The sequence below is a fragment of the Perognathus longimembris genome, chromosome 23 (genome assembly GCF_023159225.1).
Source record: "Perognathus longimembris pacificus isolate PPM17 chromosome 23, ASM2315922v1, whole genome shotgun sequence".
NCBI lineage: Eukaryota > Metazoa > Chordata > Mammalia > Rodentia > Heteromyidae > Perognathus > Perognathus longimembris.
In genome coordinates, this window is record NC_063183.1 from 22,200,229 (window position 1) to 22,211,719 (window position 11,491).

The window sequence follows — 11,491 nt, forward strand, 5'->3', positions numbered from 1 at the left end:
GAGAATAATCAGAGAAGGGAAAAAGAAACACAGTCCTTATCACCAGAATAGCAGGGCAGCTCTGCGTGGGTCTGTGTATGTGTGAATCCTCTAGGCATTTTGAATCCATTTTCCAAAGGAGGATTTTAGAACCCAGGAGTCGTCGGAGGCACGGTGCCAGGGATGTCGGGTTTCTGGAACATTCACGTATTTCTCCCTCACAGCAGCGGGAGGTGATGTGGCAATTGTGTGCCATCAAAATCACAGAAGCGATACAGTACGTGGTGGAGTTTGCCAAACGCATCGATGGATTTATGGAGTTGTGTCAAAACGATCAAATCGTGCTTCTGAAAGCAGGTATGTGCTTTGCAAGAGGATTCTGAGGGTACTTCCTACCATGCTCTCCCCGAGCTGGTTAGAGAAATGGCGTGGTAAGGAAGGTGTCAAGTGGGTTTTGTAGGGGTTTTCTTTCTGTGAATGATAAGGACTCAGGTTTTCTTAGCAGAAAGTCCTCATTTTTTTTTCGAGATTTTTAAAGTCAGGTTCAGGAAATATGCCTTTCATTTTGCTTCTCCTCTGAGTGAAAAGAGTCAGTTGAAAGACATCAGCGTTCCTGAATGTGATCGTCTGCTTATCTCTCCCGTGTGCAAACATGCTGTCCTGTTACGGAGGGGCTCATAGAGCTCAATCATCCCTTAATTTGAGGATAATAAATAATACTAAATATGAATAAATAAATAAATACTGTTGTAGCAACTTTGAGACTGTCATTCCAAGGCTAAACCATATCAAGAAAGCTAGGAGTTGGGCTGGGGATATAGCCTAGTGGCAAGAGCGCCTGCCTCGGATACACGAGGCCCTAGGTTCGATTCCCCAGCACCACATATACAGAAAACGGCCAGAAGCGGCGCTGTGGCTCAAGTGGCAGAGTGCTAGCCTTGAGCGGGAAGAAGCCAGGGACAGTGCTCAGGCCCTGAGTCCAAGGCCCAGGACTGGCAAAAAAAAAAAAAAAAAAAAAAGAAAGCTAGGAACTGGTGGCTCATGCCTGTCATCCATGCTATTCAGAAGGCTGAGATCTGAGGATAATGGTTTGAAGCCAGCCTGGGCAGGAAAGTCTGCGAGATTCTAATCTCCAAATAAGCTGAAAGCTTATAAGCTTATAAGCTGAAAGAGGAGCTATGGCTCAACTGGTAGAACACTAGCCTTGAGCAAAAGAAGCTCAGGGACAGTGCCCAGGCTCAGAGTTCAAGCCCCAGGACTGGCAAAAAAAAAAAAAAAAAAAAAAAAAAAAAAAGTCACCTGTAAACCAAACCTCCTTCCAGTTAACTAGCCTTTGCTTATAAGTCTCCAGCTGGGCCCTATGGGATGGAGAACAGTGAATTCCCACTGATCAAATGACCCAAACCACTTGTGCCCCTGCTTAGGTTCACTAGAGGTGGTGTTTATCAGAATGTGCCGTGCCTTTGACTCTCAGAACAACACCGTGTACTTTGACGGGAAGTATGCCAGCCCGGATGTCTTCAAATCCTTAGGTAAGGAAAACTGCGGGGTACCTTGTTCATGAATCAGCCACGTGAGGAAAGAGAAGAGTGGGATGGAAAATGGCCCTCTGGACATCCGCATTCAAGGATCTTACCCTTCTGTTACTCTGTAGTCAGTCTGTGTAGGAAAGTGATACATCCACTGTAGGTTAACTTCTCGAGTTTCACTTTATCTGGTTGGGGATTGAAGCAATTAATTGTACATATCCTTCCATTTCTCCCTCCCTGATTTTTTGAATTCACATACATTATTACAATGGGGAGAGAAATCTCACCCAGGTATTTCCACTCGTGTCTACAACGTATTCCAATCAATTTAACCTTTTATCCTTCCCTCTGCTCCTCTTCCCTCCTTCTTAAACAATTTCAACTTGTTCCTTTGTTCTGTTCTCGTATCTGCAAAACAGTCTACCTCGACCTCAGCCCAGCCTGCTCCTGCTAGCTCATCCATCTCCAACAGAGTTTCTTTCCTACTTCAGATTTTAAGAAATCAGATTTGCAGGGGATAAGTGTCGAAGTAACTTATAGTATGATTTGGTACATAAAAATCAAGCAAAGAGCAAAATGTCTGCCCTCCCTAACTCCCTCAAGCGTAAACCATTAATGAGAAGGAAACACAAATAGCCAAGAAGTAAAAATAGAGCTAAGAGAAAAAGAAAGATGGCATATACTATATAAATAAATTGTTCTGGTTTCTGTAACTGAAAGTGAGATCTAGTCATTGAGAAGAATGAAAAGGAATCCAAGATACAGCATTAAGTGATTTGCTCTAAGTTGCATGGAAGACCTCATTGCTATTTATATACAGGTAAATCTGAAAGAATAGGCACCAAATTTAATCAGACTCTTGAGGATTTGGTTGCTTTATGGACCATTACATTCTATGTCATCAGTTTGCTAAATAATTACGGTCCTTTCACTGTCAGTCTGTGTCATCTTGTCATCATTTTTTAAGAGTGATTTATTTATTTTTGTGCCAGTACTAGGGCTTGAACTCAAGAGTCTCACACTCTTGCTTAGCTTTTTTGCCCAAGGCTGGCATTCTACTACTTGAGCCAGACCTTCACTTATGGCTTTTTGGTGGTTATTTGGAAATTAGTCTCATGGATTTTCCTGGGCTGGCTTTGAATGTCAATCCTCGGAGCTCAGTCTCCTGAGTAGCTAGGATTATAGGCATGAGCCATAAGTGCCTTTCTATGAGTGTTTTACATAACACAGAGTTGAAAACAAAGTTGAGTGAATTTATCTTCTCAGTTAAAGCTATTGGACTATAAACATCATTACTGTGCTTGCTGATCTTCAACAACTGGAGCTCTTTTTTTTTTAACCTTGTTCCATGTTTTTCTCAATGGATAAATAACCAAATAATCTTAGACTACCTTTATTTTTATTTTGCAAGGTTGTGAAGACTTCATTAGCTTTGTGTTTGAATTTGGGAAGAGTTTATGTTCTATGCACCTGACTGAAGATGAAATTGCATTATTTTCTGCATTTGTCCTGATGTCAGCAGGTAAGGCAACCAGATGAAAAGGAGGTGGTTGGGGGGGGACGGGGGGAGAAAGGAAGGGAGGAGGGGGTGACACTGATCAAAAAGAAATGTACTCATCCCCTTACTTATATAACTAACCCCCCTGCACATCACCTTTACAATAAAATTTTAAAATAAAAGGAAAGTGGTTGTTAAATGGTCCAGGTGAAGACTTTTACAAGTTGCATGCAAACACATATATAGAACTCTTTCAAATAACATCTTTTCTTTTAGATAAAATCTTAGGAACTGATAACCAAGTAAAACCCAGTCCAGAATGGCATTCTGTGTTCCAAAAGATTCCCTACCTGGCTCAGGGCTGGTAGCTCATACATGTAATCCTAGCTACTCAAGAAGCTGAGATCTGGCCAGGTGCTGGAGGCTCACGCCTGTTAATCCTAGTTACTCAGGAGGCTGAGATCTGAGGATCACCATGTGAAGCCAGCTCAGAAAGCCAGGAAAGTCCCTAAGACTCTTATCTCCAATTAATCACAGACTAAGCTGGAAGTGGAGCTGTAGCTCAAGGACAGTACCCAAGCGTGGAGTTCAAGGCCCAGGACTGGCAGGAAAAAAAAAAAAAAAAAAGTGGAGATCTGAGAATGGCAGTTTGAATGGCAGCCAGGCAGACAAACCTATTAGACCTTTCTCTCCAACCCCCCAAAAGAAAGAAGCAGTATGGTGCGGCACAAGTGGTAGGGCGCTAGCCTTGAGCCAAAAAAACATGAGGCCCTTGCTGGGTGTCGGTGCCCCACACCTGTAATCCTACTCAGAAGGCTGAGATCCAAGGATTGACACCCCGGGCTGGACCCGGCAGGAAAGCCCAAGAGTCCCTTATCTCTACTTAACCACCAGAAAAACCCCAAGTGGAGCTGTAACTCAAGTGGTAAAGGGCGAGCCTTGGAATTCCATTGACACCGTTAGTTGAACTGAATTATAAAGCAATTTCAATTTTCCAAAAAGGCAGGCAGGACTGAGAAAATGTCACCGAGAAGTATATATGAAGGCCTGGGCCGACCATGGGAGGTCCGTCTACAGTTACGCCTGCGTGGCCTTAACATTTCAACGGCTCCCTTCAGAAGGAGAGGAGCCTTCCTCCCTTCAAGTATCGGTGAAAATGGGAAAGTCAAGGCTATTTTTATAACTGTCCTGCATCACGCCTTGTTGGAAGAGCGATACTAAAGAGAACTGTTTCTCACATGTAGATCGCTCGTGGCTGCAGGAAAAGGTAAAAATCGAAAAGCTGCAACAGAAAATTCAGCTAGCTCTTCAACATGTCCTACAGAAGAACCACCGTGAAGATGGGATACTCACCAAGGTGAGGCCGTGGGACTCTGCGTGGTGTGGCTGAATTATCCCATGGCATGGAGCTCGCTTGTAGCCACCTTGTCCCATGACCAGTCCCCAGAGGATGAGGGCCCCACAGTCAGTGCTGGGACTGTCTGTCCAGGTCTTTGGCCTCCTGATCACCTTTAGAATTGCATAGTGGCCTTCTTCTTATAAATAGAGCCAGCAGAAATGCCAGGTCCTTGGAACTAAGTAGAATTACGTTCTGGATAAATCATGGCAGGGATGCCCTTTCCTCTAGTTGGGGTTGGCCACATGACTGTGGACTAGCTGTCCACTCACCTGCCCTCTTCCCACAGAGAGGGGACTGAAATGGTGGAGCACAAGGCACCTTGGACTAGGCCTTGAGCTCTCCTTTGTCCAGCACTGATGAGCAGGGCCAGCTTTGGCTCGTGAATACTTCCTCAGGTTCAATTATTCATCTCCAAAATAGCACTCAGTGATTCCTAGCCTTCAGTGACGTGACAAGATCAGGTTTTTACTCTGTTATTAAAGGTATAAGAATTTCAACTGTGTTTCCCCACTGTCAGCAAAGTTGCAAACAGAGAGCATCCTGACTCCTCCATTCTTTTACATCCTGATGTCTGTCTTCCTCTAACATCTTGTCCTTTCTTCCCCCCACTTACAGTTAATATGCAAGGTGTCTACATTAAGAGCCTTATGTGGACGGCATACAGAAAAGCTAATGGCATTTAAAGCAATATACCCAGACATTGTGCGACTTCATTTTCCTCCATTATACAAAGAGTTGTTCACTTCAGAATTTGAGCCAGCAATGCAAATTGACGGGTAAAGGTTATCACCCAAGCACTTCGAGAATGTCTGAAGTATAAACCTGAAAAAGAAAACGGAAAAAAAAAACAAAACCAACAACAACAACAATTAAAAAAAAATAACCAAGACACTTTTTATGGCCCTGCACAGACAGCCCTGGAGCGTCAACACACTGCACATTTGTTTTTGTTTTTGTTTTTGGTGATTGGGGGTCAGGCAAAGGAGGGGAGACCATGGAAACAAATAAAAGTTGAACTTAGTTTTTCTCACGCATATGATTTCCATTTTGCCTACAGATATGGACCCTTTTTTCTGTCTTGACGTCTCGAGCTTTGACCTCTGTTTACAGCAGAAGGATGATTAGACTAAAGTCGGAGGATTTTTTTTTTTTCCTCTTCCTTGTAGGTTCACTGCCCGGACTTTCTACAGCTTGACCAGTCTGTACGTTCCAACGGAGAGTCCAACAAAAAACATCGGTGGCTGGTGTGTTTTGTGTGTGTGTGTGGTGGAGGTAGCAGCATTGACTTCGCACAACTTTGTTTCATGAAGGAAGTGTTTTCGTTTTCTCACCAAGTATTTCCAGTCAGAAGGATGGCCTGGAAGAGGGACAGAGCTCTACCAACAATAGCATTATCATATATTACAGGGTAAATGGGCATGAAGACTATCTATAGCTTAAAAAAAAAGAGATATTGTTTATATATTGTTTTTAATTAATATAAAATGTAGTTACTGGTGTAGCTTTTCCTGTTGAATTGATTAAGGCACTTTCATTTTGCACCTTTTTTTTTTCTTTAAATGAAATGCTAGCTGTGTTCACTGTCGTGTTCCATGTACACCAGAAACACAAGTTGAACTGAGAAGGCTTGGAAGGTACGTCGGGAGGTATTTATGCTGCTGTTTACAAAATCACTTTTTAAAAAGACTGGCTGGTCATATCTAGAAATCAACAGTATTGCAATTATTTTCCCCACATGTGAAATTCAGAATTCGGTATGGAATTTTCCCTAAATTATGCTTTGCTTTTTCTTTTTCTGGTTAAGTTTAAGAATCGATGTGTTTATGCTTCATACAAAGTTGAACAATTAGCACTGTGGACTTTCATAAACCATCATGTGCATTTAAAGACACACATGCACATACACACGTGTATCTTTAAATGCCACCTTTGGGGGGGTTAGAGAAAAGAGGCTCCTTGTCCAAGATTCAGTCCTCATGGCTTTCGTATCAACTTGGAATGCTCTGACGACAAATAAGTAACCAGAATATTTATTCGAATCTAGAACCCAAAGATTATATCTGGAGCAATGGCACATGCCTTGTTTGAGGAAATAAAGCATGATGTGAATGTTTGATGTTCTTGGTATAATCTAGGAACTCTAAGAGTTCATATCTCAAGAGTTCACGGATTCTAGACTAGCTGTTCCCAGACATCACGGCTCTACAATACTGCCCTCCTTGTCTGGCAGACCATGGGTAGAAGAGTGAGGGAGATGTTTGAGGGTGAACCCGTTTCTCTTATTTAAGTATTTTAAGCCTTTCAAGTGACGTTGATGCTAGCTGCCAACATTTACTCTTGTGTTTACCCTCACTAGAAAACTGTGGATTCTAATTTATTTTATTAAATATTTAGGAGATTGGTTGGCTTGTGTGTTCAAGTGAGAAATGTTGAGGGTTTTTCTTGTTGTTTGTGTTATTTTTTAATAATCTCAGCGGGAGAGAGAGAGAGAAATGAACAGTTTGCTGTACACAAGTGTGCATATTTTAATACCCAGGGACCTTTGGGGGTAGTAGGCCTTTACAACATCTTTCTTTTTAGTCACACTAGGGATTGGGGCTCAGGTTCCTGGTCTGACATCCAAGAACATGGCTCTATATACATGGGAATATATCCTATGGTGTAAAAGAGGGAGTCTCCCTGAAACCCTTTCCATTCAAGAGCCTCTTGCAACATGAGGGGCCCTCTAGAATCTTCTGAAGGAGATGGCCAGGGCTGGCTTCCCAGAGACTTCACTCTGTGTAACTCCACTGACTCTGCGACTTGTTTCCCAAGGGATTTAGAACAGGGGAAGGAATTATTCACACAGAAGTGTGTATGAAGCCTAAATAACATCCAAAAAAAATTTTTTTTCAAAAATATAGTAATGGTTGAACCATAAATAGAAGAGTAATATTTACTTAACTATCTTACAGGCATATAAAATTTTATGTGAGTGTTTATATACAGAGGTTAACTGTCAGCATATAGTATTTATATTTGGGCAAGAAGGGTTAAATCAAATTTTTATTTAAGTACATAGTTCCTTTAAAGATTCATAGTATTTATACTCAGAAGAGTACCACGTTCAGTTATTTATTTGTCCAGTATTTTTTCTGTTATTTCCTTTGGTGAGGTGGGTGGGGGTAGGGGTTGTTTTGGTTTTGGTTCTGGTTTCCCTTTTGGTGATTCAGATTCACTAAATTTGGGGGGTTTATTAAAGTATATTAACTTGTTTTTAACCAAAGCTTTCTGAATATGACCAGCCTCAGGTGCTAGCATATTAAAGAGCAACTAAACCTAATTCCAGTGTCCATTTGTGAAGAAGAAAAGCTAATTGAACTTCTCTAAGGGTGAGAGAGAATGTAATGTCAAACTTAGGAATTGCTTTTCTCAGAAAGGATTTTACATGTACCTGATTTGGAAAAAAAAATAAAAAAGCTCTAATCTCAGTAATAGTTATGCCATGGTGACATTGCTTACATAATCAACTATAAGTAATATAATGCTGCTTCTAGGTGTTTCTGAATGAAAAGCAGGGGGTAAACTTTCAAAGCAAAGTCCACCGACAGTGTGAGAACAGAACAGGAGAGAGACAGACATGGGCTCGGAGAAAAGGAGAGAATTCTTTTCTTGGATCTGAGATGGGATCTGAAGCTCAACAAATAAATGCAGTTGAGAGAAATATGGAGTCCAGAGAAGGATGTAAAACCTTTACATTTTTATTTTCTCCCTTATTAGTTAAAAACACTCATGGAGTGACATAAAAATCCTGGATGATACCAAAAGAGATCATCTTAATAGTTCATTTAATCAGAGTATCCTAAACTTCAGTGTCCACAGTCTTTTAAGGACTAGAACCACTTTGTAGTCAGCTTGGCTACTGTAGTTTTCTTTATATACTGTTTTTTACATAAGGCCAATAAGCCATTTTTAGTATATATATGTGTGGTGTCCAAGCAATCAAATTAATATTGTGAAGTACTGGCATTAGTCAACAATAAAATCAAAAGGGTAGGTGAAAGTGTTTTTGGACAGACTGAAAATTGTGTGAAAGCTATGGATTTTTAAAAATAAGTGTTCAACATCCTTTTTATTTTATTTTATTTTTTTGAGCTTGGGATGTTTTGGGTTGTTTCTTTTTTTTTCATTTTGTTTAAGTCTTCAGCATCCGAATTCACCCTTCCTAACTTAAAAACATAACCTAAGACACTGCATCTAAGTTTGGTTGTTCTTTATAGTGTGGATAACAGATCTTTGTAAGTGTATGGGGGTGGATTGAGGGGCAGGGGAGGAAGAAGTGTGTGCATGTGTGTGTGCGCGCGTGTGAAGTGCGTGTGTGTGGGATCGCTTCTAGGCTACTAAGTGTCAAATGGAAAAGAAAATGTATTCAAAAGACTTAAATCAAAACTTAGAAGATGGAGAAAAAAAAGATTTATTCTATACAAAGCCTTGTCTGGACCACTTTAGAGAGACTTCTATTTTTTTAACCCTTCTATAAATATTTGATGGCACTTGAACTATTCCTGCAATAAAATGTGATTTGTGTAAAGAAAAAAAAAACAGATTTTGTAATGTGAAACAAAGAAAGAAAGTAATGTAATTTTCTAAAAAAAAAATACAAACAAACAAAACTTTGTATTATTTTCTTGATGGGATTTGTCTATCTGTCTTTGGGAAAACTTTTTATTTCATTGAATGTGCCATAGTAGAAATGTATGTATGGGTTTTTTAGTTGTTGTTGTTTTGGGTGTTGTTGTTGTTGTTTTTTAATTTGAGTAAAAGGAGTAGTTAGGTGTTTGTGTTCCGACATTCCAAGACGCAAAACAATGTAGTACAATCCTTCACAGAAAGGTTTAAGTCGTGTGTGAGCTTTTCTCATCATTGCTTTTTTGCACATCTTACTCATTCCTCTCTTAGTTAGTGCAATATGTACATAGAGCTCTTGCGGGTGTACCTTGATCCCTCAGGGAAAAAAAAATACATATTTGTACAGGTTTTTTTGTTTTGTTTTGTTTTGGGTGGTTTTCTTTTTTCCTTTTGTTTTTTGGCTAAGGAATGTCGATGGAATCACTTGTTGTTGAGAAGCAGCCAGATAATAAATCCTAAAGCCACTGTTTCCAAACATTGATTGTCTTAACCATGTGTCCTTCCACTGCTATTATTTGACGATCGTGATAATAATAATAAACTGTTATTTTCTGACAGTTCTTTGTGCCGATTGGTTGCGGGGGAGGTTAACTAAGCACCTTATGATGAGTTACTGTGAGTGACAATCTATCTTGGTATCAAGGATAGACGCCCTATCATTTTGGAGTTGGGGTTAAGAGTCAGAAACAATGTGCTCAGGGATTTCTAAAACTCTTAAAACAGGGTGGCCAGTATACTGGGACAAATTGTGTTTTTTTTATTATTAATAATAATAATGATAATACTACCCCCCCAAGGCACAAGTGAATTGTATAGAACTGTGTATGTATGTTTAATGTGTTCAGTATTGTCTTATTTTACAGAGTTCAAAACTTTCAGTTTTGTGAATAACCCCCACAGAAGTGCAAAGTTATGCCAATGTATTCAAAAAATAGTGACAGACCAACAGAATAACTTACAGTACAGCCCTAGGTATTCTATTAACCATTTCCCGAATGTTTAAATTTTCATAATAAACAGGTATATCATATTACACATCTTATGTTATTTCACATTCTACAGATTATGAGTTAAAATTTTAAAACTTACATGCCCTGCCTATCATTACAGTGAGATGGGTCAAAATGAAGGATTGAAGGGGGGAGGGGGCTCAGTGGTACTGGAGCTTTTTTGCTCAAGGCTAGCACTCTACTACTTGAGTCACAGCTCCACTTCTGGTTTCCTTTCCTGGGCTGGCCTTGAACTATGATCCTCAAAGATGAGCCACCATCACCCAGCTAGGATTATTTTTAATGCCAACAAATAACCTGTAATTATCACTGTGTTTTCTATAAGCAAACCCAAAAATTCTTTATGTAAAACAACTATGTAAAATATGTCCACATTCCTGTGTTTCAAGCTGATGAATTAATAACAGGAGCTAATATTTAAGGACAAATAATCTGGCTTTTGGCAGTGCACATATTACATATTTCAGATGCAGATCTGTTTATATATTCCCATAACTTACTCCCCATAAGTAAGTTTGGTGTGATTGTTTTTGGCATATTTAGCAGATCAATGTGTTTCCTTATTGCCACAAGGATCACAGAGTAAACCTTTCCATGATTCCCCCACATCTTGGCTTTTATTTTTATGCCAATCCTGGCCTTGAACTTGGGGCCTGGGCACTGCCCCTGAGCTTTTCACTCAAGGCTCTGCCACTTGAGCTTATTGCTGGTTAATTGGAGATAAGTATCTCATAGACTTTCCCACCCAGGCTACCTTCAAATAGCAGTCCTCAGATCTCAATTTTCTGAGTAACTTGGATTACAGGTGTGAGCCACTAGTACCCAGAAACATTTGTTGATAATATGGAAAATAGCAGAAATTCTCCTCTCTATTCATCTCCCCACTTACATATTCTCTCCACATACACACCTAGAAGTTGGCACTCTTACATATTATATATAACACATAACCCCTTATAAAAGTATGATGAGAGAACCCCATGAAAGCAAACTTTAGAGAAAGGATCATATTATGTGCCCAGAAATGCAGTTCCCGACAGTAACTCTTGACACATTGCTTAGAGTCTAGAAGATAGGGCTTCATTTTATCCCTACGCACTAGTACTTAAAGAATGTTTAATCTCTTTAAGTTGATGATCAAGGCATTCCTACTGCTGTACTTTGTTTTTTGGGTGGAGAGAACTGACTAGCACTGGTTCCAGCAGCATTTGTGTCCACTTGTGGGTCTGTGTCCTTATTTGTGGGGGGGAGGGAGAATGTCTATGTACTTGTTTGTGTGTACAGTCTTGTCAGACTCTGAGAATAAGTTAAAGAAATAATCCAGAAGCTTGGTTTTATACCAAGGAGATGAGAGAACCTCCATGTTCAACCATACCCTCAGAACTTAGAGCAATAAATATGTTCAGCC

At 40.0% G+C, this 11,491-nt stretch overlaps 1 protein-coding gene across 2 annotated transcripts in view; it reads left to right on the forward strand.

Moving 5' to 3' along the window:
- Rora (RAR related orphan receptor A) overlaps positions 1 to 8,615 on the forward strand; it is a 711,223-nt gene extending 702,608 nt beyond the window's left edge. For both annotated transcript variants that reach the window (XM_048332970.1, XM_048332971.1), the window contains 5 exons: positions 204 to 336; positions 1,404 to 1,511; positions 2,920 to 3,030; positions 4,251 to 4,363; positions 5,021 to 8,615. In XM_048332970.1, coding sequence (XP_048188927.1) covers positions 204 to 336; positions 1,404 to 1,511; positions 2,920 to 3,030; positions 4,251 to 4,363; positions 5,021 to 5,185 — 630 coding nt within the window. In that variant the 3' untranslated portion in view covers positions 5,186 to 8,615. The remainder of the gene's footprint in view (positions 1 to 203; positions 337 to 1,403; positions 1,512 to 2,919; positions 3,031 to 4,250; positions 4,364 to 5,020) is intronic.
- The last annotated feature ends 2,876 nt before the right edge of the window (positions 8,616 to 11,491 follow it).